The sequence below is a fragment of the Ambystoma mexicanum genome, chromosome 9, assembly GCF_040938575.1.
Source record: "Ambystoma mexicanum isolate Mex_15411 chromosome 9, UKY_AmexF1_1, whole genome shotgun sequence".
Taxonomy (NCBI): Eukaryota; Metazoa; Chordata; class Amphibia; order Caudata; family Ambystomatidae; genus Ambystoma; species Ambystoma mexicanum.
In genome coordinates, this window is record NC_090931.1 from 786,269,160 (window position 1) to 786,295,258 (window position 26,099).

At 48.3% G+C, this 26,099-nt stretch overlaps 1 protein-coding gene across 2 annotated transcripts in view; it reads right to left on the minus strand.

Annotated features, from left to right (window-relative positions):
* PGAP1 (post-GPI attachment to proteins inositol deacylase 1) overlaps positions 1-26,099 on the minus strand; it is a 1,466,013-nt gene that overhangs the window by 999,204 nt on the left and 440,710 nt on the right. For both annotated transcript variants that reach the window (XM_069615724.1, XM_069615725.1), the window contains one exon: positions 5,800-5,849. In XM_069615724.1, the coding sequence (XP_069471825.1) occupies positions 5,800-5,849 (50 nt within the window). The remainder of the gene's footprint in view (positions 1-5,799; positions 5,850-26,099) is intronic.

Consider the following 26,099-nt stretch of genomic DNA (forward strand, 5'->3'; position numbering starts at 1 on the left):
TATCCAATTCAAATAAAAATGGTACACTTTGGGTACTTGTTGGAAGGCTCAACAATTGGTTAAAAATTGAACTTCCGCAAGTCACAAAATGAGTGGTCTTCAAATTTGTCCCACAGTTCAGTTCCATAAAGGGTGCTCCCACAGCCTGAGTCCAATACAATTGTAATCCTGTGTCTATGGCATGCCTACCAAACTGCTTGGCAAAGGCAATAATAACACCTCCCTCTTTTTCCAGGAGTAAACCACGTTTTGTGATCTTGTGGTGCCAATAAAAATCCTCATTGGAGTAAAACCTGAAATTTGTGAGGGCCTTTGGTATAAATCGCCAGGGCTGATAATTAAACCCATAATAATAACATATGTCATTAAAACAGATGTAATTTAGGCCACTTGGCATTTTTGAAATTAAAACTGTCACTTGCAAACATGAGGACACGGTAACGCGTGTTATTCAATACTAGTGGATCTGCATCTAATCTAGATAAAAGCTCAAACACATCAATGATGAATAACACAAACAGGGCCATAACGCACATATAGCAAACTCCTCCGGAGACTGGAAAAGCTTCAATACAATCATCTCCCATCCTCCAGCTCACTCATATTGAATTACTGTGCAATCTTTGGATTGCAAGCAAGAGAGGCTTAGGGGGTGACATGTCGATAAAGCAGGCTAAAGTTTAGATCTAGGTACTGTGTCAGAAAGCATTTGGAGACCTACAGTCTTAAAACATCTATATATAAAGCAGAAAATCTGTTAGTTTGCTCCTTATACAATTCCACACCGCTCTACCGATCTGCACCACATTTTGCATAATTACCCAGTAGGACCCTCTGGACATTTGGACACCCCACCCCTTTCCCCGGATTTCAGCCCCTTCACACGAGACGGTTGCCTGAAAGCAGTGAAACATCAATGTGGTCGCAGAAGGACTGTACAAAACTCATTTTAAGCATCTCGATGCGAGGCACAATACTCAAAGGCCTCGACAACCACATTCCAAGGCCCTAGGATGCACCGTTTCCGAAATATTTGTACCGCAACACACTGCACCACGCCAGGGTGAGGCGACAGGTGGTGAGAGCGCACATCACAGCACTCCAAATCTCGCCTACCCTGCACGTCTGCTCGGGGTATGTCAGCTGGCCACACACGCCCATTCTCATTGAAGTTTACTTCAGAGTGCAAAGCACATCAAGCAATAAGCAACTCGGATGGTGCGCTCTTCTTTTTTTAAAACCAGCTTGTAGGTGCAAAATAGTATTGTGCTCAGTGCACAAATCGCCTATCCTATCAAAGATCACCTTATCAGAAACTTTGCTTTATGCATCCAGCAAAAAGAATGGGCAATAATGTACTCGCTCATGCACAATACCGCCTTGAAAATGTGTTTGCATTGAACATATTGAAGAGTTTTAAGATACAAGGAACCAAGTTAAGTGGCTCTGGCTTAAATGGGTCTATTGGGAGGCCACCTGTTCCTGAAGCTTTTCATAATCTCTGGGAATCTAAGGCTAGTTTAATTTTCTCTGAAGTGAAACTCAGGACATCATAGAAGGCCATGTTAGGGAGAATTCTCTCTTTAGGCTGAATTTCCTAACCTAGTGAGTCTCCCAGCAGCTTTGCTGGATTTCTGGAGTTTGTTTTTTCCTCCTGCCAAGAGTGAGACTCTTTTTCTCCCACTCTTGGACATGATTAATGGTATTCCTTTGATTGGTAATGTTTTTTTATGGGCTATGGGGTGCTTTACTCCATAGGGTCTCATGTGTTTTTCCTATGTGTGTTACACAGCACCCTCCGTGCAGTAACCCAGGGGTGTCATAGTGACACCCCACCATAGACTCCATACCCTGGCACTGACTACTGTCTCCCAGGGCATGTAAAGTCACAATTGGCTTTACTAGTCCCAAATTATTAACAGAAACCAGTACAAAACATCATATTGTGGACGTACTGGTCGGGGCAATTCGATTGCCCCGGGGTCTGTTAGTCGAGGGGCACGTCTCCGTCCCCCCTGATCGAGTTTTGGCTGGAGGCAGTGGAAACTACTTTTTATATTCGACCGCAAATATTTTCCTATGGGATTTTCCCATTGTTCGAGGCTACCAACTTTAATTATTTAATTCTCTTAGCCTCAAACATACCGCTGGTTTATTTAATTAATATTAATACTCCGGTTGGTATTTTTTGCCAAGACTCGATTCTAAAATGGCGTTTGTGTTCTCTTCTGTGACTCCAACCCAAGTCAAGCCCTTTGTTCAACTTTTTGGCGGGCTTCTCCACAGAAGCCTCCAAAAGTGGTGCCACTCTGTCTGGGTACCACAGGGGGTGTGGGAGGGGGTTTAGGCACCCTGGACCGAGTTACCTTGGTAACTCAGGTCGCACTCGTGTGTGATTGGCCCAAGTCATGTTTGAGTGACAGCTAGGCTGAGTGAATGGGGGTTTTCTGCATAGAAGCAGGGCTTTGGGGACTGGAACTTCAGAAGTCGCCACAGGACCTGAGAATCCGACGAGGGAGAAGCTGAGCCGACCTACCACAACGACACCACCGGTGGAGCCCTGCAGAACCGACTCGCCACTTCCCGACGACAGATAAGATCTCCCGGCTGGAGAGGCTTCTTCCCCTGACTAGTGGGCACAACCAGTTTACCTTTCTTTCTTCGCACCCCAGCCCGGTTTGTGGTCGAACTGCCCGTGCCAAGCACCCCGGCAGCCGGATAGCCACTCACCACTGAACCGCGAATCACCGGACCGCTCCTTGTACCTGAGAAACTCTGCGGCTGGTTTCTTCCCTGGCAGTGCAACGGACTCTTGTCTTCCTCCACGACAAGACCCTCTCTTCCCCCGGACGAAGCACCAACTTGCATCAGCTGGCAGGAACAACTGCCCCCGCTGGAGCGTTCTCACCACTTTAAGGTACCGTGTCCGCCAGGCCTCCCTTTCTAAAGATTGCTACAAGGTAATAATACCCCCTTAACCTTCTGGACTGGGCTGGCCGCCTTGACCCTCTAACTGGTCCCTTTCTTTGGTACAACTCCTTTTTGAATCTTTACAAGACTTTTGTGCACTGCAACCGTGTGACCTTGGACACATTTCGTTTGGATCCTCTGAAAGTGGATCCGGCCTCTTGAACTCTAACTTCACGGTTTTACTTTGCCTTCTTCTCTTGTTATGTTCTGATAAAAGTGTTGGGATCTGTTTCAACTTGTTCTCTGCTCTTCTCTCCCTTTTTAAAAACGAACTATTAGAGTGCCATCTATGTTAAGCGCTCACCGCTGTCTGAAAATAAGTGGGGCTTTACTTAAGACTTGTCTAATATTCTTTTAAGGGAGTGTATATCTTTTAGTGACCGTGTTTTTGAATTGCTTACTATTAGTACCTGTGTTTTTCTAGATGTGGTTTTAAATAAATAATTATATCTCTTTTACACCAAGCCCTGGTCAGTGTTTACTTGTTCTACTGTGTTCTCTTGACGTAATACTCTGTATACTGCCTAACTCTTCTTGAGGGAAGGCTGACTGCTCAGCCACAGCTACCAAGTAAATCTGTGTGGTACAGACTGCTACCAAGTGGGTTTACTGCCAAACAACTGTAGTCCTAAATCTTTTGCAGTGGTCCCAGAGGGAACTGCACAGGTTTCTGCCTAACAGGCCATATCAGGCTTTTCTGGGGATTCAGCAGTTTCCTCTAACAAGATCACAGGATTATACAATTTAATAAAATGATTAAAACGGTCTGTCTTCTGAGAGATCTACATCCTACCCTACTGCTCCCTTTTCCCTTCTAATTGCGATCGGCCAAAATGTACAGGTTCTTTCATTGGTAACTGCTTGCATGTGTTCCCCCAAACGGCTAACAACATTGTTTCTACTCTTCCTTTTTATGACCTGGAGTAGCCGGCCTTTGAGGGACCCTACACTGGTTATCAAGCGATGTGGTCGCTTTAATAGCCAGAGATGTAATTGCTTGTCAAGGTTTGGTAACAAACGGTCTTGTAACCAGTTCCTCGTAAAAATAAAAACGAAATCTCCAAAAACATGGGCATCATGCATGTTCTGTGATAAAGGAAGTAGATTTCACTAAATCTGTGGTTGGATGTTATCATGGTCCTCAGCAGACCATAAGTCATTCCGACCATACTCGTGCATCCTGTTCCCTTTGCTCCATACTTCATGGGTGTCTGTCTGTAGGGACGGGACCGGCCTATTTGCACAGCACAAAATGTCTTCCAAATTTAAATTTGGGGACAGAGCCCTGGCATGTGCAGTGCGTACCACAGCGCATGAAGACTGCCCCCCACCCCCATCAGCAGCACCCACCAGCCTTTTTCTGAACAGACAGGACCGGTCACTCAGCAAAGCATTCTCCCTTTCTCTTTGATTTTTTGTTTATGTCAGCACTGGGGCTCCTGCACGTTTTCTCCCCATTCAAGTCAGGTAATAAACCAGGGTTTTCGTAGTGCAGGTCATGCTTGCCCGATTGTTAAGCATGGCACCAACCACTTCTTGGGTTTGGAGTGCTTGGGCCCGACCATCGCTGGGATGCTTGCAGTGCCTACAACTCTTTTTCAACGATCACTTTGAAAGAGGTTGGTTCATTGGGAGGAAATATTTCTGCATCCCCTTTAGTCAAAGAAAGTAATTTTCCTTCTTCTAGTGCAGCCGGTCGGGTTAAATCTTTTCTGGTGATTTCCGTGTGAGGGTCTTTTCTAGAAAAAATATAACGTTAGTTTTACAACCTTATCTCAATAAGGTTCGCACTTCTATAATGCTCATCTCTTCCATTCACCTCCCTATCTCCTTTTGCTTCCTCTCTTACTTCTGCTTCCAAAACCACCACCCTCTCCACTCGTGATTAACCTCATCAATAATGTAAATTGTTCCTTGTACTGTTTTCTGGTTTTGATTCAATTACTATCTATTTGCTTGTTGTATTTTGATTGTTCCTCTTGTAAAGCGCTATATAAATGTAATAAATACTAAATACTAAATAATCCTTGCTTTATCTGTGGTATGATTATCTTGTGAATACATAAAGCACTTACTTATTGTGACCCTGATGAACATCCTATGGTCACACTGTGAATGTATGATGCACTTTCAGCGAAGGATTTGGTTGTTTTGGATTATATTATTTAATCGAATGTTGTGTTTAAATATAAATTGTCAAATGATGAAACCGATGTATGTTATTTTTTAATTACTGTGCTTTTATGGACCGCATCTCTGAATAAAGCTGAAAACTTAACTGCATCACACAGGTAACAACAGTCTTTCTTCTGGGCTTGTATAGTAACAGGAATTAACAAATAAAAATGTAGAATATCATCATGGGCCACAGGGTTCTGTTCGAGGGGGTATTTTGACATGCCAACGAGCTTGTGGATCAACTAGGTGGTAAACATACATTCCACACTAAGATAATGTTTTATGTTATATTCATTTTCTTGCCGAACACTAACATTCATTATCGAAGTGGCTCCTTGAGACTAGAAAGCTGGGATCTTACTGATCTCTTAAAAGTTCCAGCCTTCTCTAAAATTTAAGAACGTTTTCTTCACCCCATGCTTCATGCAGCAGAGGCATAACTCTTCATTCTCATGATTTCATGCAGTCACGTGAAATTCTCATATCAATCCCTAAGGATATGCTCATAGTCCTGGTTAATAGCCAGCAAGTATTTCGGCAACTGCAGTACATACCAAACCATAAGATTTTAAAAAGTACAAACCCAGATCACAAATGTTTCACAAACTATTTACATATGGGGAAAATATAAAAGAAAATGAAAACACTTACCAGTTAGAAGATACATAACTGATGCAGCCATAAATCCAACTGTATGTATACTGTAGATTTAAATGAAAGTACAACACATTAGTGCTAGAATAATTCAGCATCTAATTGACAGCAAAACTATACATTTAAAAACGTATCTGGCAAACAATGAGGTAAATGAAGTCATTTGTTTTCAACCCTCGACAACTTTAGAGACAAAGGGGCTGATTTGGCTCAATAGAGCCTTCTGGAATATGAATATAAAACTACACAAACAGTAACAATTCATCTCACCGACACTGAGGCTGTGAAATTACCAAAAGTGAAGTGATAATTCATGTTAACAAGGTCTAATTGTTCATGTACTAATATTGATACGTGGTAGGATGTATAATTGCAGATTATAGCATTAATAAGCACATCACAATTTTTAGCTCTTACTATGTGAGAAAAGAAATGTAGCTAATGGCTAGGTCTTCAGTATAATCCAAGCATTGCTCTCAATCCCATCTGTCCTGTAGTACTAATCAGCATTTGTAATATTGTCCACCATGTGATGAACCTTACAATATTCATCAGCAAGCCTCCTACGAATTGCTTTTTACCCTACTCTGACCACATTGTGCTGTAAACACAAACAACTGTCCATGTGCACGCTTAAAGGTGGTGAACGCACTGCGCTATGATTAAGCGTATGCAAAAGAAAGAGTGGGATATCCAATTGACTCCAACGGCAATAGGGAAATACTGGACTAGAACAAACTAACACATTAGTCTAGATACATTTGGAACCAATATAAATGGAATTCTTTAATTAAAACTGGTGTAACACTATCTACACTACGCTCTGTGTTTCACCGCTTGCGGTATGTTTTTATAATGTTGCTATTTTTGTCCAATCAATTTGCACGTGTTATAAATCCTACAGACCGGATTATTAGTACATTTTGTTTTATGAATGGTTTTACTTACGGTATTTTAACTTTGGTAGCTTTCACGAAAGCCACATCGAGCTGCTCTTAACTCTTAAATCAAGGGCTCTCTCCCAGGTGTGCAAAGTGAAGGGCAGATGAAAAAAAGGGCAATTCCTATTTGGACCGGGAGGACCTAGGGCCTGAGTGGCTGCTCTGACAACAGGAAAGCACCCACCCACCCACATGTCTTCTCCCTCCGTCCCCACAGGCCATCCCCACCATCAGCAGGCAAAACCAACAACACTGCCCCTCTTCTAAGGCATGAACTCCACAATGCAGCAACCTCACCCTCATCAGCTTCAAGCCCATCAGCACCCCCTCACCGTCCACAACACGGAAGCTGATGCTCGCCAACGTCTGCTCACTATCACCCATGCAGCAGATATCACCGACATCACTAAAAATGACTGATGCCATCTTCATCACCGAGACCTGGCTGACACCCACATCCACCCACATCCTAGAAGTCCTTGTCCCTGACGGCTACAGCATCCAACAGAGACCGGCCGAACAAGACAGGCGGACACCTTGCAGTCATCTAAAAGACCTTGTGGCCCTTAACTAGACTTGACGTCAACAACATTGGTTCTTTCAAAGTCCTCTCCTGCCACCTCCTGCTCTTCCCGATGGACACAGTCACCTTTCATCTCATCTACAGACCAGCCAAACCCAACACTGTCTTCGTCAGAGACTTTACCGACCTGGTCACCACCATGTCCCACACACGTCAACAACATCTTCCAGCCCCACACAACACACGAAAAGACCCAACGGACAGGAAAGGTCACATCCTCGACCTAATCATCACTGCACTGCCTTGCCGCCACTACAGTTCTCCCATCGCTTTTGACTGGTCTGACCACCTGGCCGTGGCTTTCAACATCCTGCACACCACCCCAGTCAAGCACTCCCAGCAGACAAACCTTCATGTCCTTCAAGAACTTAACAGTGAAAGCCTTCACAGAAGACCTCGCCTACCTCCACCTCACATGGACCGAACAGCCCCAATCAAACTGCGACTCTCTACTGGAAGCACTGAACACCACCTTCTCAGCTTCCATCAACCCACAAACGCCTCTGAAACAACGCACCTGCGTACCAAAACCATCAGCACCCTGGTACACGCATCCAACCTGGTACTCCTCAAGGCACTCTGAGCAACCCGTTGACAAGTGATCAACACAGCCAACGTCTCCTACTATAAGAACACCATAGCAGAAGCCGACAAAAAGCAGAGCACTCTTCAAAGTGGTCAAGCACTGCGTCAACTCGCTACCTGACCCTGCCATACCACACTCATCGAAAAGCCCACCACCATCAACACCTCCTTCATAACAAAATCAGCAAGATTCACCAGAACATAGAAACCAACTCTGCATCCACAGACCTACCTTACGTCCCTCCTCGCGAAATCTCCACACCCTGGACCACATTCAAGACACACTCTACAGAGGACCTGGTGGAAACCCTGGCTGCCCTCGAAGCCACATTGTATACAGACGACATCCTCCTAGCATCCATCCTCAAAAACCTCCCCACATAAGCTCTCCTTCCCTAACTGGAAATCATCAACAGTTCCCTAACTCAAGGCACCTTCCCATCAACCCTGAAAGACAGGACAAATCCTCCCACTACTAAAGAAAGCCACTGTGGATCCTGAAAACCTAAGTAATTAAAGCCCTATCACTCAGGTAAGATCATCAAGAAAGCAGCAGCCACACAACTGCAGCAATACATAGACACCAATAATCTCCTCCAAACCTACCATTACGGGTTCAGACCCAGATGTAGTACGAAGACGGCAAACAAAGGTGGCCGACGATGTCCTCAACATCCTTGACGACAGCCACCCCTGCCTCCTGGTTCTACTTGGCCTCTCGGCCGCTTTTGACAAAGTAGAGCACCAGGCGCTCATGGACACACTACATCGGCGCATTGGGATCAGGGACATTGTCCTATGCTGGTACAAGTCCTACCTTGCCAACTGCCAGCAGTTTGTTCAGATAGACTCCTTCAGATTGCCAATGCTACCCGGCACCTGTGGAATCCTGCAGGGATCCATCCTCTCCCCAGACATCTTCAATCTATACATGGAGCCACTGGGAGACCTCCTAGCCACACAGAACATCCACAAATACACCAATGACACACAGCTACACCTCAAGATTGACTCCATCAAAGACATTCACAGGCTCAAAACCTGCCTCTTGGTGATCCAGTTTTGGCTGTCCAGTGCATACTTGAAGCCTTGAAGCTCAACCCCTCCAACACTGAATTTCTACTCCTCACTAACACCACCAAACACTGAGACATACAGACCTGGCTACCAACCATGAACCTTGCGGGCTTCACACCCAAGCTCACCTCCTGCACCAAGTCCCTTGGGTTCCACATCGACAATTACCTCTCCTTCAAGACACACATAGCTAAGAAAACTAGACAGCTTGCTATCAGCTCTTTCTCCTGCAGAAGGTCAAGCCCTTCCTCTCTCTGGACAGCTTTAGATCCACCGTTCAAGCACTGGTCCTATCCCTCCTGTCGTCCTCCCTTGTACCCGTGAGAAGTGTCCTACACGCAGCTGAACGCTTCATCAAGGGTCTACGCAGATACAACCACATCACCCCGGCCCTCATCGACCTTCACTGGCACCCACTGCATGCACAAATCACCTTAAAGTCTTGCTACATCCTCTATAAGGCAGTTACCCTCAAGTCACCCAGCTACCTCACAGAGAAATTCAGCCTCTCCAGCGGATAGCGCACCATCTCGTCTCTAAGAAGTCACACTATCAGCTGCACCTCCTCAGAGGTATTATTCCTTTTCTCACTTTCCTGCAGATGCTCAATGTCTCCAGAGCCCTGGTCCTCTCTAGGCTGGACTAGGCTGGACTACTGCAACAGCCTCCTTCTAAATCTGCCTGCCTCTACACTTCGACCTCTACAACTTATCCAGAATAGGACTGCAAGACTTGTCCTTGGCCTCAACCCCAGAGATCGTATCTCTCCAGCCCTGAAATCTCTCCACTGGCTCCCTGTGGGTGCGAGGATCAAGTTCAAGACCCTCTGCATCGTCCGAAAGGCTTTCTGGGGCAGGGACCACACTACATCCAACTTTTATTTCCTAAGCATCTTCCTTCTCGAGCCCTCCGCTCATCCACCTCCAACTCTCTGAGGGTTAGTCACTTCTCCAGGCAGAGTGTGGGCGGTAGATCTCTGTCTTCCGCTGGGGCCTCCCTCTGGAACAGCCTCCCTGCCTCTCTCAAACTTGAGAAGGACCACGTAAGGTTCCAGAAGCAACTCAAGACCTTCCTTTTCGTTTCCGCTTTCTCTCTACATCTCCCTTGCTGATGTCCTTTTCTGCTGCGCATACTGTTTACCTGGTGTAAGGAAGGCATGGTATCAACAGTAAGACAGACACAAGTGACCACAGTTCAAGAGTGTTTATTGAACTTCAAAAATTGTTTGAAAAACGCCTATCTAATCCTAAATCTAAAGATGGGAGCAAGCTACGACCATCAAATAATAACAACACAGTCCTAGTGGTGTCTTGTCAAAACAAAAGGGCCTATACTAAAAACACCTATTGCCAATACTTACCTCCAAATACAAATAGAGTGAAAACAACATTATGTAAAAGAAAGAAGTGTTCCCTCCCTTCCCCACATTTTCAGCACGGGACAAGGCGGCACACTCAAGCTTAGCACAGACTCTGGCTTCTCTAGCATGAGGGTACAGTTAAAACATTAGCATCAAGGCCTTCCATGCCCAAGTCTCTCTGCCTTTCAAAGTCTCTTCTTTCAGAGAGCCTGAAGCGACAAACAATACATTATTTTCCTCTTAGGATTTCACACATGCTCAATTTCTCAGGAGATTCACTATTCACCTCAGATCCCCCTAAGCCGGGCTCAGATTCCCCTTTAACACAATGCTCTAAGGATTTTCATGTATCCAATTTCTCGGGTGATTCACGGTTCACCCCAGATCCCCATCAGCCGGGCTCAGACCGTTTGAACACAATGTTCAATCAGTCTCCCTCAGCCGGGTTCGAACCAACTTTATCTACTTTGTCATCAACTTTCTTGACAGTATTAACATCGAAGACATTCGATATATGAACAGGATTTTGCTTGACCCGCCGCAGGACCACTTCAATGTACAGTTCTTTGCCACTCTTTCACCTTTGCCAACTCTCAGTTCGATACCTTACAGAGACCTTTGAATGAGCATGCATGCGGGGCCAGGCCACTCTGTCAAAGGTATTGTATCTTAGTTTCAAAGTTCAATCACTCGTCTGTTAAATTTTACTTGTGTTGGTTATCACATGGGTTTATTACACTGTTCGCTCCAGCGCTCACCATACAATGTTGCTGCTTGCAACCTTGGCTTCAACACAGACCGGTCTGGTATTGGTCTTCCAACCCACCGACTGTGTTGATTTCAGTGGCACTGCTTTGTTGTAGGGACCAATGACAGTACCACAGCAGCAGGCGATTCTGCCCACCTTGATTATCGATGCAGGAGGGCCTCTGCATCGATACCTCTGACACACATGCAGGTTTCCTGGTCTTACGCTTTCATTCTCAAGGTTTCGTGAAAGTAACAGTTCCTTGTCGAAAATGTCAAGGGCACTTCCCTGCTTGCGATCCCCTTCTGTTTCGCCGTCTTTCTCTGCATGTTAAACTGCCATCTTGGTATTGCTGCTTCCTCGTGTGCTTTGCCTCGCTAATAGTGTGCTCTCATGCTCCTGCATCTGTGTGGGGAAGTGTAATGAAAGTCAGGTGTGCGTGATGGTCTAACTGCCTGACCCTGTCTGACCATTGTATTGGGACATGTCAGGTATACGGCTCGGGTGTTAGTCTGTTTTCTTTCATAGCGAGCTGTACGTAAGAAAGTGTTTGGTTTGTGAAAGAGGATGGGGGTTGGGTCCTTAAGTATCCCACCCGGTAGGATGGGCTAAAGGTGTCCCACTCCCCCTCCCAGAAGACCCCTCTTACCAAGGTGATCCATCTGTGGTATGGGCTTCCTTAAGCTGAAGCAGCTCAGGAATGTCCTGCCTTTCATCCCTGAAGACCTCCATGCTCAAGTAATAGCAACCTATCTTAATGTCCGTATCGACGATTGTAATGCCACCCATCTCTCCCAACAAGCATATCTTATCCATCGCTTACAGGTCCAACAAAAATGTGGCTGTCCGCCTCTTCAGGGGTATTCCCTTTGGCCATCATGTCACGGCAGGATGCTGGGTCTTGAATTGGATGCCTGTTCCAGCGCAAATTCAATATAAGACCCTGTGCATCATTCACCGGGCCATGAGTGGAAAGAGTTGTCTAGCCATTCAGGACAAAATTCAACGCTACTGTCTGGGGCATTTGCTCCGATCTACACGGTACTATTGAAGATACGTAGTTATCGCAGACAGAGCATTCTCTATTGCTGGCCCAAAACTCGAACACCCTGCCGGTGGCATTGCAGTGCACCAAAGATTTTGAATTATTCAAAAGCAGATGATTGAAACCCCACCCATTTGACTAAGCGGTCTCCTCTCTGTATCTTTATTGCGCCATGATGCCTTTAGTGACAGTGCGCATTACAAATATTTGATTGATTGATACTTGAAATCCGCTGCTGCAAAAGGAAAGGACCAGGAAACAAGCCCCTGCCTACACCCCAACACTACGGAACCTCATCCCTGTCAGCATCAGACTCGCCCAACGCTCCTATAATTTAGAGAAGAAAAAACTCAAGACCCACCTCTTCAAGGAGTCTCTCCTCCTCAGCACCTAGGCCATCACATTACCCCCCCGCGCCGCCTGACTCACTAGATGCCACCCGCCACCTTTCCTCCCCACCACGTTGTACAGCTGCATCCCTGAATTGTGCCCTTATGTATCCTACCCCCTGCTATATATCCGTTATGTTGTTACCTCTGAAAAGTGCTCTGTTACGCATCTGTACTGTTGTATACCTCTGTAAAGTGCTTCATTGTGTATCTGTATTGTTTTATACCTCTGTAAATGCTCCATTGGTTCCCGATGCTAGGTCCCCGCGCATATTAATCCAATAACAATAATAATGTGAGACGAAGGGCGGTGTTGACTTACGGTGCGTTTGGATGAGCATATCCTTGGTCCAATGCATGACCCGTTTCATTGTTCTTTATGATGCTTTTTTAGGCGCATATATTTTAGTGTTCCTCCAACAAATTAATGGCAATTTGGGTGTGCAACGTAATTCATTTTGTGTTAATTGTACACCTCTTTTTTCAACGAGTTAAGAATCTTCAGTAATTGTGAATTAATTGATACATTGATAATTTCACATTCTTATTGTTCATGGCCTGTAAGTATGTCATTGTATTTTCCCTTGTTCCCCTCCCTTGCCTTGAAGCGCTTTGAAAACACATTGGGCCTCATTACGAGATTCGCAGTAAAAACCAAACTTTACCGGCATGGAGGCAATACCGCGTCCGGATAGCACCGACGCCTCTAACAGCGGGCGATTACGAGAATGCGTGCACGTGCGGAGCGGCATGCCGGTACTGTTTGTCCTGGCATGCCTTTAATGACCCTAAAACCCTGTTAGCGGCATCATGCAAAGCGCTGACACCTCCTCCGCCTTCGTCCACCCCTAAATAACGGGCACCAGCAATAACGGGTCTGGCAATACCGTGCCCGGCAATACCGGATTAGGATGTAACGTCATCGCGCCAGAACGGGAAATGCAACGGTGGCCATCTTGAAAAACACAATCCATTGCAATACTCCAGACACAGGACCTGGATCCACACACCAACAGCTACATCTGCAGCACAATGCCTAAGGCCATCAAAAAAGGTGCCTCCGGTCAGCGAAAGGTGCGTTTCTCGGAGGATGAGTTAAATATGCTGGTAGACACTCTGGTCCAGAATGGAGAAGTGGTTTTCGCAGCAGACCTCAGGCGACCTGCCCAGCTGAAAAAAAAAGAAATATGGGAGGAAGTGGGCCAAAAGGTCAGTGCGGTCGGCACCACCCCCCGCACCGTCAAAGATGTTAAAAAAAAAGGTGGGATGACCTGCGCCTCCGTGTGCACAATATCCTATCGGCCAATCGGAGCCAGGGTCTGGCTACAGGCGGTGGGTCCAACTCCCCCATAAAGCTCACCCGATGGGAGGAAACATGTGCCGGTTTGATTGGCATGGAGGCAATTGAAGAAAGTGGGAGACATGGAGCGTGGAGTCCTGTCATCGGCAGATGGAGGCGAGTGTCCAAACAAACCACTGGAATCCAAAGCATGATGATGGGCCACAAATGTGACAGTGACATAAATCAATGCATGGGCCATCACACACATTGACACATCCCTGCCTAGATGCTGTCCCCAGTACCGTCACATCAACATGCATGCAGCATGCCAATGCCATACCTGAGACACACCCCACAAACAGCGATACGGCATGCGTCACACACTGCACGCAGTCCACAACAGAAAGGCATGTCACACAGCATACACCACCTTACACATGTGTGAACCAGACGTATGCCTGAATAACCCCCCATACAGCAAGCAACCTGTATGTCACAACTCCAAGACAGCAAATCATCACACGCGTACAACTGCACTAATACCAATGTATGCATGATGCATGTACAACCATCACTGATGCCGTGCCTCTCTCGGTCCCCCACAGGCTCAGATTCCGACAGCGATGCGGAGGACACAGCTGCACAGGCCATGACACCATCCAAAAAGGCCAGGGGCAGGGATGACGGCACCAGGCCATCCACATCTAAGGGCACAGGCAAGCAACAATAGCCACCCAAGGCAATGTCAACACAGGATGCCAAGGCACAGGGGCAACAAAGAACTGCCGCAAAACCAACAGAGGCTAAACTGGTGGAATCCACTGATCCTGAGGCAGTGGCAGATGGGACCCTGGTCTGCTGCAAACAGCTCCGTAGGGGAGGCAGCTGCCACAGCGCCCCAGAGTGGGGATGAAGGACAGTGCCAGGCTGAGGTATGTGTCCCCGAGGACAACCTGTCCATGGATGTGGTAGGCACACCCAGCCCTGGGAAAACACCCCAGCACACCCCACTGAGTACCCCTAGTAGCACCACATTCGACCAGTCAAAAGGAGAGGCAATACCAGAGGCCTGGAGCCCCACAGAGGACACACCTGCATTGGGCCCCTCGGCAGATGGCCCATCCACCTCAACAGGCATTCGGGACGGAGAGTGGCGCATGGCACAAATGGAGGGGCGGCAGCAGGAGCTCACAGGGCTCGTGAAGCAGTATGTTTCTGATGGTGCCCTGACAAGGCAGGAGGCCCGTGAGCACACTGCGGCCATGACAGGGGCCATGGAGTCAAGCACTAGGTGCATTTGTGAGGAGCTGTCAGCGGCGAGGCAAGTCCTGGCCAGGATTGCCGAGGCCTTGGAGGCTCAGCGTCCTGCACCGACAGTGGAGCATGTGGGCACAGCGTCATCGGCCAGCCCCACCCAGACGAGCCCCCTGTGTAGGTCTTCACGCGGCGCTCTGACATGCAGGCCCTGGAGGCTGACAGAGGACGCCAGTAGCAGGGACAGCCTGCATGTGCGGACTTATTTAGACTCATGTTGCATACAATGACTATTGCACATAATGTGTAGGGGAGTTGTGGGGGGAGGTTAAGGGGGACAAGGGTGTGTGGGGGAGTTGTGGGAGGAGGGGGTGTGTGGGGGAGTTGTCAGGGGAGGGGGAAGGGGTGTGTGGGGGAGTTGGAGGAAAAATGTGTACAAAAAAAATCACATGCCTGGACATTGCTTATTGTGTATGACAATGCATTACTTACCGTAAAAGCATTTCTGATGGTTGTATCTGCTTAGATTCACATGCTGTGCATAGGTCCGACATCCAGTGGTCACTGCGGAGTATTGCATTTTGTTTTTCGTAGTCAAAAAAGGGACGTCGACAAGGCGTGTCTGAAACACTATCCCTATAGTGACGTGCGTTGTACCCACAATCCCTCACGCGTCGAGGTCCCTCTGTTTGTATTTTTCTGCCCTGAGGGAGCCTTCTAGACGTGAGTGAGTACAAAAAAGAGAGATATAAAAGGAAGTCTATGTTCCTTCCATCCGAGCGGGGAGGAAGGGTGGGCGCATGTGAATCTAAGCAGATACAACCATCAGAAATGCTTTTACGGTAAGTAATGCATTGTCTTCTGATGTTTGTTAATCTGCTTAGAATCACATGCTGTGCATAGACTAGCGAGCAGTACCCGGAGTTGGCGGTGGGTTATGAGAAGGAACAGTAGAGAAAAGATGTCTTAATACTGCCTGTCCCACCTGGGAGTCAGATCTCGAGTGTGCATCTAGACAGTAGTGTTTTGTAAAGGTGTGCACAGAACTCCAGGTAGCCGCTTTGCAGATGGACTCAAGGGGAACATTTGCAATGAATGCTATGGACGCCCCCGTGCCTAGAGTAGAGTGTGCTCTTGGCTTAAAGGGCAGTTCTCTCTTAGCAAGAGTATAGCAGAGAGTGATGCATTGAACAATCCATCTAGAAATAGTGGACTTTGAAACTGCATCCCCTTCTCTTCCTGCTGCCACCGAGACGAAGAACTGATTAGTCTTCCTCAGTGGTCTGGTTCTTTCCATGTAGAACATGACCGCTCTGCGCACATCTAGTGTGTGCAGACGTTTTTCTCCCAAGTTGGAAGGATTTTGAAAGGACGTTGGTAGTTCTATAGACTGGTTTACGTGGAATTTCGAGATGAATTTCGGTGCAAACCTTGGGTGCGTGCGTAGAACCACCTTATCTCTGTGAACTGTAACGAAGGGGTCTAGAACAGAAAGAGCCTGTAGTTCACTTACTCTCCTGATGGAGGTGATAGCTATTAGAAAAGCACTCTTAAGAGTGAGGTCTTTAAGAGATGCTTTGTGCATGGGTTCAAATGGTGAGCCCATGAGTCTGGTAAGTACCACGTTAAGGTCCCATCCGGGAGCTGGGTCAGCTATCGGGGGGTGTATTCTCTTTACTCCCTCCATGAAGGCCTTTATAACAGGGATCTTCCACCACGACACTTTGAGTTGGGAAGTGGTGTATGCAGAAAGTGCCGCTAGGTCGACTTTAATGGAATTGAACACTAGACCTGAATCCAATAAATGGGTCAGGTATAGAACAATATGTGTGGGAGAGCAGTCAATCGGGTTGATGCTCTTTGCTCTGCACCAGATGACAAATCTCTTCCACTTGCTAGAATAGCAGTGGCGAGTGTTAGGTTTTCTGGCTTCCCCGAGGATGTCCATGCATCTCTGCGGGAGCTGTAGATGTCCAAATTCTATGATCTCAGGAGCCAGGCTGCTAAGTTCATGTTCTGGGGGCATGGATGCAGAGTCCTGCCCTTGTCTTGTGACAGCATGTTGTACGGGCAGGGGAGTTTCACTGGGGGAGATAGAGACATCTCCATGGCTGTCGGGCCCACATTGGGGCCACCAGTATAATGGTCACTTGTTCCTGGTGCATCTTGTGCACCACCTTGTTGAGAAGGGGAGTCGGGGGGGAAAAGCGTAAACAAATTTCCCTGACCATTGAATCGACATACCGTTCCCCTTGGACTGGTTCTGGGGGTACCTGGAGGCGTAACTTTGGCATTGTGAGTTCTCCAGGGTTGCGAACAGGTCTATTTCTGGGAATCCCCATTGCGTGAAGACGTCGAAGACGATGTCTTCGTGCAGTCGCCATTCGTACTCTTTGGGCAGGGGGAAATCTCTGCTGAGTTTGTCTGCCAGCAGATTGAGTTCCCCTGGTACATGTTGTGACAGTAGGAACATGTTTTGTTTGAAAGCCCACTTCCATATATTTTGGGCCAGTTTGGACAGTCCTGGAGAGTGGGTGCCCCCCTGCTTGTTGATGTAGTACATGGCTGTGGTGCTGTCTGTAAGGACCATCACTGTTTTGCCTTGTAGGTGTTCCTGGAAGGCTTTTAGCGCCTTGAACACAGCTAGTAGCTCCAGTAGATTTATGTGTTTGGATGGGACGTTCGGAGTCCACACTCCGTGAGCAGTCTGATGGGATAGGTGAGCCCCCCATCCTGTGAGGGATGCGTCTGTGGTTAGAGTGGCTTCCGCCGCGGGTGTGGCAAAGGGTTTCCCTCTTACCAGGTTTTCCTTTGTCCACCACTGTAGCGAGAGAACCAAGGCCTGCGAGACCACCACTATATCGTCCCATAGTCCGCTGGCCTGACACCACTGGCTGTTGAGCCACTCTTGCATTGGGCGCATGCGCAGGCGCGCGTGAGGTACCAAATAAATACACAACGCCATCATTCCTAGCAAGCGCATTGCTTTGCGTACCGTCACCTCTTGACCGGCCACATATTGAGGGACCTGAAACAGCATGTTTTGGACCCTCTCGCTGGAGGGGAAGACAAGGCCGTCCTTTGTTTGAATTAGAGCCCCTAGGAATTGTTTGATCTGGCTGGGGTCTAGGCTGGACTTCTTTTCGTTGATGGAGAAGCCCAGCTGGAACAAAAGGTCAACAGTCTTTTGGGTATTGGAGAAGCATGTTTCGTAAGAATCCCCTGTTATGAGCCAGTCGTCGAGGTAAGGGTAAACTGGGATGGACAACCTGCGCAGGTGGGCCGCTGCCACTGCCAGTACCTTCGTGAATACCCTTGGTGCAGATGCTATGCCGAAGGGTAGCACTCTGAACTGGTAGTGTTTGCCCTCTATCATGAACCTGAGGTATTTTTTGTGCGCTTGCAACATTAAAATATGAAAGTGTGCATCTTTCATGTCTAGTGTTGTCATGTAATCTCCTTGTGATAGCAGGTTGATCACTTCCTGTAAGGTCACCATACGAAACTTCTGGGGTTTGACAAACTTGTTCGCTGGGCGCAGATCTAATACAGGGCGCATGGTTAGATCCTTTTTGGGTACAAGGAAGTACACTGAATAAATACCTTCCGTTACCTGAGATAGAGGCACGACTTCTATGGCTCCTTTTTTCAGCAGTTGGTCTACTTCTTGGAGAAGGATGGCAAGGTGTTCTGGTGTCATGCGTCGTCCCCTCGGGGGTCTGTATGTTGGGGAACCGTTGAATTCGATGCAGTATCCGTGGGCTACGGTGGAAAGTACCCAGCGGTCTGACGTTATTCCCTCCCATGCTGGAAGAAAGGATGTTAGCCGGCCCCCGACCGGTGTTGCATGGGAGGGGACGCAAATCTTCGCGTCGCTTGGTGTTGTTGGGGGCTTGGGAGCCTCTGGGGGTGGACCCCCAACCTCTCCCTTTGCCACGGCGCTGGCCTCTTTGGCTGTACTGCCCACTATTGGTCTGGTAATTGGTGGCAGGGTACTGTTGCTGCTGATTCTGTTGTTGGCGTTGCCCACGAAAAAAGCGTTTGTTGCCATAGCCGCGTCTGGTAGTGGGCTTAGAGATCTGGTCAAGAGTTTTGATAGTATCGAACTCTTTTTTAGCCATCTCCAGAGCCTCATCCACCGCTTTCCCGAAGAGGTTTGAGTCTTCAATAGGTTTATTTATTAAAGACGCCTATGTCTCCGGTTTGAACCCTGAGTTACGCAGCCATAAATGGCGTTTTAGGAGTATTCCCTGAACCAGGGAACGTCCCGCTGTCTCTGCAGCATCCAGAGAGTTCTTCACAATGCTCTGGTTGACCTGGGTTCCCTCGCCAATAGTTGATAGGAGGCGTGTCCGTAGCGGTTCCGGCGCTTCTTTGCGCAGTTTGGCCCACTGCGCGTCCGCGTAGCTAGCTAGCAAGGAATTGTTGTTCGCAATTCTTGCAGAAAAGGCAGCCGAGGATGTGACTCTCTTTCCAAGGGCATATAATCTCTTGCCCTCCTTGTCAGGTGGTGCCTCGCTGGTGGACAGCGGCACCCCTGCCCTCTTCCTTGTATTAGTTACTACAAGGGAGTCAGGAATAGAATGTCCCCTGATGTACAGCAGGTCTGAGGGTGAAGGAGTGAAAAGTTTTTCAATTCTTGGATTAACTCCTCTGATTAGTGCGGGTGTGGATAGCGAAGGGATGATTCTTCTCTTCACTGAAGCGAGGAGGGGAATGGTCTGGCTGACGGGGGGTTTCTCCTTAATTACTCTTTCCACAAAGTCTATTTCAGGAGAGATCTCCCCAGTGTCCAGTTCGAAATGTGCTGCTGCCCTGCGCAACAGGGCATTGAAAGTGGGCTGATCGTCTATGGGAGACGTGTTCCTAACAGGTGAATTGTCAGGAGGATTTAGGTTCAGGACATCAGTGTCCGAATATACTGATGGTGATTGCCAGGGATGTGAAGGCCATTCTCCTGGATTTTCTCCGAAGCCTTCTCCTACCATGTCTGGGCTGTCTTCCAGACCTTCCTCCTGGTTCTGTCCCTCTTCATCGTCCACAAATTCATCCTCCTCACCAGTGAGGTCATACACATTATGGAAATCTGAGGCTGTGTCGTGCTGGGAGGGGTTGAATAGTCTCGGATATTTAGCCCTGGGGTCCTCCTGAGGCCCTTCTCTTGTTCTCTTGGGAGTGGGAGGGTTCTGGGTCTTCATGAACCTCTCCATGAAGAGATGGAGCCTTTCCATGGTCTCATGGGGTACCCCTGAGCGGTCTAGCGGGGGAAAATTAGTGTCTTCCGCCTGAAAACGGCTCGACCTCTCCCATAACGTCGAGGAAAGTTTCCCGTCGCCGTCAGAAAAGCCTTCCGGTGGGCTGGGGGTCCCCCCGACTGAAGGGGGTAGTCCCTGTCTTTCTTCTGGCCTTTTCGGCTTGTCTTTCGACCTTTGCGTAGCGCTCAACGTGTCTTTCGGCGTACGCTTCTGGGCGTCGGCTACAACGATCCTCGCCAAGCTCTCTGCAACTAGTTTGTCAGAGGAGGGCTGTGGTTTCGACGTTACGGGTGTCGATCGTTCTACAGCGGCGTGCGCTCTCTGCTGGTGCGCGCCGGCCGATGGTTTGGGGGCGGCGCCCTTATTTGCCGAAAACCCAGTCGCTGGTCGCGGCTGCGGTTGCGAGAGGGGCTTCGAACCTGAACGGTCCGAGGAGGCCGCCGGTGGAACCTGCGTCTCCTTGGGCGCTGATGCTTTCTTTGTCTTTGACGAAGAAGAGCCGTGGGTTGTGTGCTTATGGGTGGTATCGTGCGCGTCAGTGTCGCCGGGGTGTTCATCCCCATAAGCAGGGCGTGAGCCGAGCCTGTCGGGGCCGGGGACAGACGACGAAGAGCGCGAGCGCTCTTTAGAGGGGTATACGACTTCCGTAGCGGAGGTCGTGTTATCACGTTCCTCGTCACTGTCGGTGGTAGCGGCGGCGGGTGAGGAATGGGCCTTCGACATAGCGTAGGCCGCCCACCTCTTGACCCTACGGTCTTTTAGAGTCTTTGGCTTAAGAAGCCGACAAGCCGTGCAACCCTCCTCCTTGTGATCGAGGGGCAAGCAGCGGTTACACCGTGAATGCTTGTCCTTCCAAGTGAACTTGCCCTTGCAACGCGGGCAAAACCTAAAGGGTGTCCTCTCCATAGCTGAGGCAGTAAATCGTGATAACGACCCCAAGGGAAAGGAAGGGGAAAGGGAAAGGCATTCTCAGAAAGGAAACAAGAGATGTCCCACGACCCCACTCTCCCTAATGTATTTGGCCTGCGAGGCCAGGCCACGTGTTCGGCAACGCCGAAGGATCTCCTCCGCTCGTCCCCTCCGTCGAAGATCTTGCTCGGCGGAGAAACAGCTTCACAACTGCGTCGAGGGAGGGATCTATGTGTTATATATTATAAGAAAAACGACCAAAGGTCGAGGAGATGAAATCTGCAATGTCTTCGAGGAGCTCCGCGTAAAGGCGACCAGTAGCTGGGCGGAAAAAAACAATCTGAGGGACCTCGACGCGTGAGGGATTGTGGGTACAACGCACGTCACTATAGGGATAGTGTTTCAGACACGCCTTGTCGACGTCCCCTTTTCGACTACGAAAAACAAAATGCAATACTCCGCAGTGACCACTGGATGTCAGACCTATGGCACAGCATGTGATTCTAAGCAGATTAACAAACATCAGAAGTGTGGTTTATTGGTTTACAGTGCAGTGTCCATGCACCCCCACACCCAGTGCCCAGAGTCCCACATCCATGGCACCCTCTGCATCCATGTGTCTTAGAAATATTGGCCTATCACAGACTGGCAACACAGTACGTCCCTCCTGTGCATCCCCACCAGGCTGATGTGCAACCGCTTCTTCATCATCATCTTCATCCTCACCTGGTGGTTGCTGGTCAATGTCAGGGGGCAGAGGCACGTTCCGCCGGATGCACATGTTGTGCAGCATGGTACATGCCATGATGATCTTGGCCAGCTTCTCATGACCGTACATGAGTGCTCCACCCGACCTGCTGAGGCAGCGAAACCGTGCCTTAAACAGGCCACAGGTCTGCTCGATCACCACATGGGTACGGGTATGGGCCCGATTGTAGTCCTCTTCGTGTCTGTTCTGTGGGTTCCGAACAGGGGTGAGGAGCCACGGCTTCAAGGGATAGTCAGCATCACCTGCATGGGAGCAAAATAAGGTATGTGTGAGTCAATTCCTACCATGACACCTGTACCTATCACTTCCATGCCTGCAGATATGTGCTGTTCACATGCACATGTCCCTGGATGTATGCCCACATTTAAATTTTCCACAATGTGTGCTGTTCCATGGTCTACAGGTGTGGGTTGTGTCGTCCAGTTGATGCAGCGTGTCCACTTCCTTGCTGGTGTTCATGCACTGTGGATGCCTACCGCTGTATTTGCAATCATATATGTGTTGTGGAGTGAATCGTATGTAATTTTACTAGCAGGCACAAGTCTCATCATGATTTGTCATTCATCGATTAATATTCCCATGGTGACATGCAGCGCTACTGTGGTGGTGGGCCAGTGACAATCAGTGTATTCCCTTGATGGGATTGATTTGTGCGCACTCATGGATGCATGTCCTGTGTTGTGTTTTGCTGCAGTCATTTACATTGTGCATACTCACAGCATGTTGCTGCATTGTGTTACAGAGGGTATGGTCTGATGATGTGCAGTGGACGTGTTGAGGGATGTGGGTTGGTTGCAAGTCGGGCATATTGGCATTGGTGTGTAGCTTCCATCATTTCTAATGAGGTCTAGGCATCATGTTCAGTTTGGGATACTTTGGCGCACAGTGTTTCGCAGTATGGGCATTGTCCAGTCACCACCCCAATCTCACCCGAGTGGTGTGTGCATCTCCCCCCCACCCCCAATTACACTGCCATATGCCCGTCATGCAACTTACCAAGCAGCCAGGCACGTCGTCCAGTATGTCGCTCCATGTAGCGTGGTATCGTGGAGTTCCGCAGGACCATTAAATCATGAGTTGATCCGGGATATCGGGCACAACAATGTGTGATGAACTTGCTGGAGTCACATAACATCTGCACACTGACACGATTGCGGTAAAGCCACCTCCATGGCATGTGCGACCACCAATTCCACATGGGTGCAGTCAAGAGCACCAATACAATGCCTGCCAGTGCATGGAAGCCAATTTTAGTGTCAAAGATCTCCTGGGCAGTCCTTGGTAGGGATATGTAGTTGCTTGAGTGGTTCAGGAGGGCATCCAGCACTTGGTTCAGCATGCGTGAAAAAAAAGGTTGTGATATGCCATGCATCTGCCCTACTGTGTGCTGGTAGGTGCCTGTGGCCAGGAAGTGGAGCACAGACACTACCTTCAGTAGAGGGGGGATGGCAGTGCGGATTTCAATCAGGCTGACAAGGTTGTCGTGTATCATGTCGACAATGGTGGTGATGGTGTCCCAGTCCAGGCGGTACAGTTTGTGGATCTGCTCAGGAGTTAGATTGAAAGGACTGGCGGCTGCCTGCGTGGTATCCCTGGCTGCACTGGTGGGACTTGCTGGGCCTGTCTGGGCCTGACTCACCCTACTTCTCCTCCTGCGTCTCCTCTGTAGTGCCTGTTTTAGTTGTCGCTCATGGTGTAGCAATGCAAGCATGTCCTCCAGCCCCAATATTGCAACTGCAAGTGGGATCATTTTGGTGTGGGAAGGGTTGTGGTGTGTGCTCCTTTTGTGCTGGGCCAGACTCCATTGCCTTCACCTGTGCTGATTGTGTGCACCTGTGGCAGTTGGGAACACAGCACATTGCTATTAGGGGGTGATCCACGATGCTGGTGATGCCAGCATCGCGGTATCCCTTATTACCGCCTTCGGGATGCTTGTAGGTGCATGTCCGCGTGACTTGTGATGTCCTTCTGTTAGCGGCATCCCAGTATTGTCGGTCCGAAGGGCCGCATGCCCGCGCGCATGCCATTACAGAGGAGCACGGTCTCAGAGGTGACGCTGATACCGGGTTGTTGACTCGTAATAGGCTGGAGCGGTATAGTGGTTATATAAGGGTCCTGCCAAATCCCTTGTACAGACGAATGTCTTTGACCCTCAACTGAAGAAAGAAAGCCTGACTGGCGGCTAAAAATCCAAACTTGAGTAAACTGCATTAAAGGCAAACATGAACCCGACTGAGGGATGCCTACAAGGCGGGGTGGAGAACAGTAACCCTGTGAACATTGTGGTGGCAAGAGTAAACCTGGATGAGGGAAGCCCACAATAAAGGATTGTTTAAAAAGACACTGCGACTCGTGAAGACAATGGGTGAAATATTTTGAGTAGAAAGACTAGTGAACCCGATGGAGAGAGGCTAACATTTGCGGAGGGTCTGAGCCCAGAAGAGGGGGATGCAGGAGTGAAAAATCATCACCCAACGTACATACGGAAAGGAACTTTCGTTTTTGTATTTTTGAACACATCAGGGTCTCGGAGGCAAGAGACTTTGGGTAAAAAGACTTGACTACCGCAGACCGTGATACCGCTGAGAAGACCAATAGCCTTGTGCTGGAGAAGCCCAGTTGTGTCCTGTGCTCAAGAGGCCCGCCTTATCCCGTGCTAAAAACGTGGAGAAGGGAGACCTTGCTATACCATACCATCCTGACTTATTTCATGAACACTTCTTTCTTTTCTTGTGAACACTATCCCACACTACTTTTGTAATTTAGCTGTAACATCTGGCAACATTTCTTTTAGTATTGGCCCTTTTTATTTCACAAGATGCCACTAGTACTGCCTTATTATTATTTGATGGTCGAAGCTTGCTCCCATCTTAGATTTAGGTTTAGATTAGGCATTTTTTTCACCCATTTATACAGTTTAATAAACACCCTTGAACTGTGACCACTTGTGTCTGTCTTTACTGTTGCCACCATGAGTGCCTTACAATACACACGTATATAGATACAGTTCAGACGTTGGATTCTGCAGAGCCAGATGATGGAATTTTCCCAAGGAGCTCAATCCCATCCATATAGACCGCAGACAACCAATGAAATCAAGGAGGGCAGCCTGGCTGAAGAGGAAGAGGGTCAGGGAAGAAGAAATCAAGGATGGGGCAACGAAAGCAAAGAACGAGCTTTAAAAATCAGGATGAGGCGTTCTGGCAGGGCTCAAATGAAAAGCTGGGGACCTCTAACGAAATAAATGTGCCGACTGTCATCAATATCTCAGATGAATCCCTAACTGCAATGCAAATATCGGTTCTGGGACAGTCACTCTTTTCCAACAACCTGGCATTTTGACAGTTTCTACTCAAAGATTTAAGTGCATTACAGAAAGCTAAAGTTGGCATAGTCTTTTGAAACAGGAATCAAGTAAACATATTTGAGCCCTGTGCCAGAAATGTATAGTCTAACAATTAGGTATTTACCAACACTACTGACACTAAAGTCGCTTGCAGCAGACACAGACTTATTAGGCAATCAGATTACAGATAATGATATTTCTCAACATTTTGTACAGATATTAATACTACCATGACTAGTGGATTGATTCTCAAGGTATTGCCCACAGATAAAAGGCACAAATCTAGAAGTATCCGAGAAGTTAAAGCAGAAAGCCAATGTAGGACTATGACCACTGTGATGGATCCCAGGGTATTATCACTGCTCCCATGGGGGAGCCCCTTCCGATGAGACCAGGGAGGTGGGGCCACTACACAAAAGTACCCCTGGGGGTGGTACTCATCAGGTGGATCTCATGGGGTGGGAAGCCCTTCATGAGACCATTGACGATAGCCTTGGGAGAACGCAGTATTCACCCCCTTCATTTCTGTCCCCTCTCACCCTACTCACTCCCCTCTGGTCCCCCCCACACCTCTGTGTACCTCTGTAGAGTAGAGGACTTAATTGTGAGGCTTACCTAGATGGAGTGCATACAATCACTGGGATGAAGAAGATAAACCGGAGAGGCTGAAGCCCACCTCAGAACCGACATGTGCGGTACAGTTTACTAGAGGCAGCCCCGGCGATAAAAAGCAAAGAAGGACTATGTACCTTGT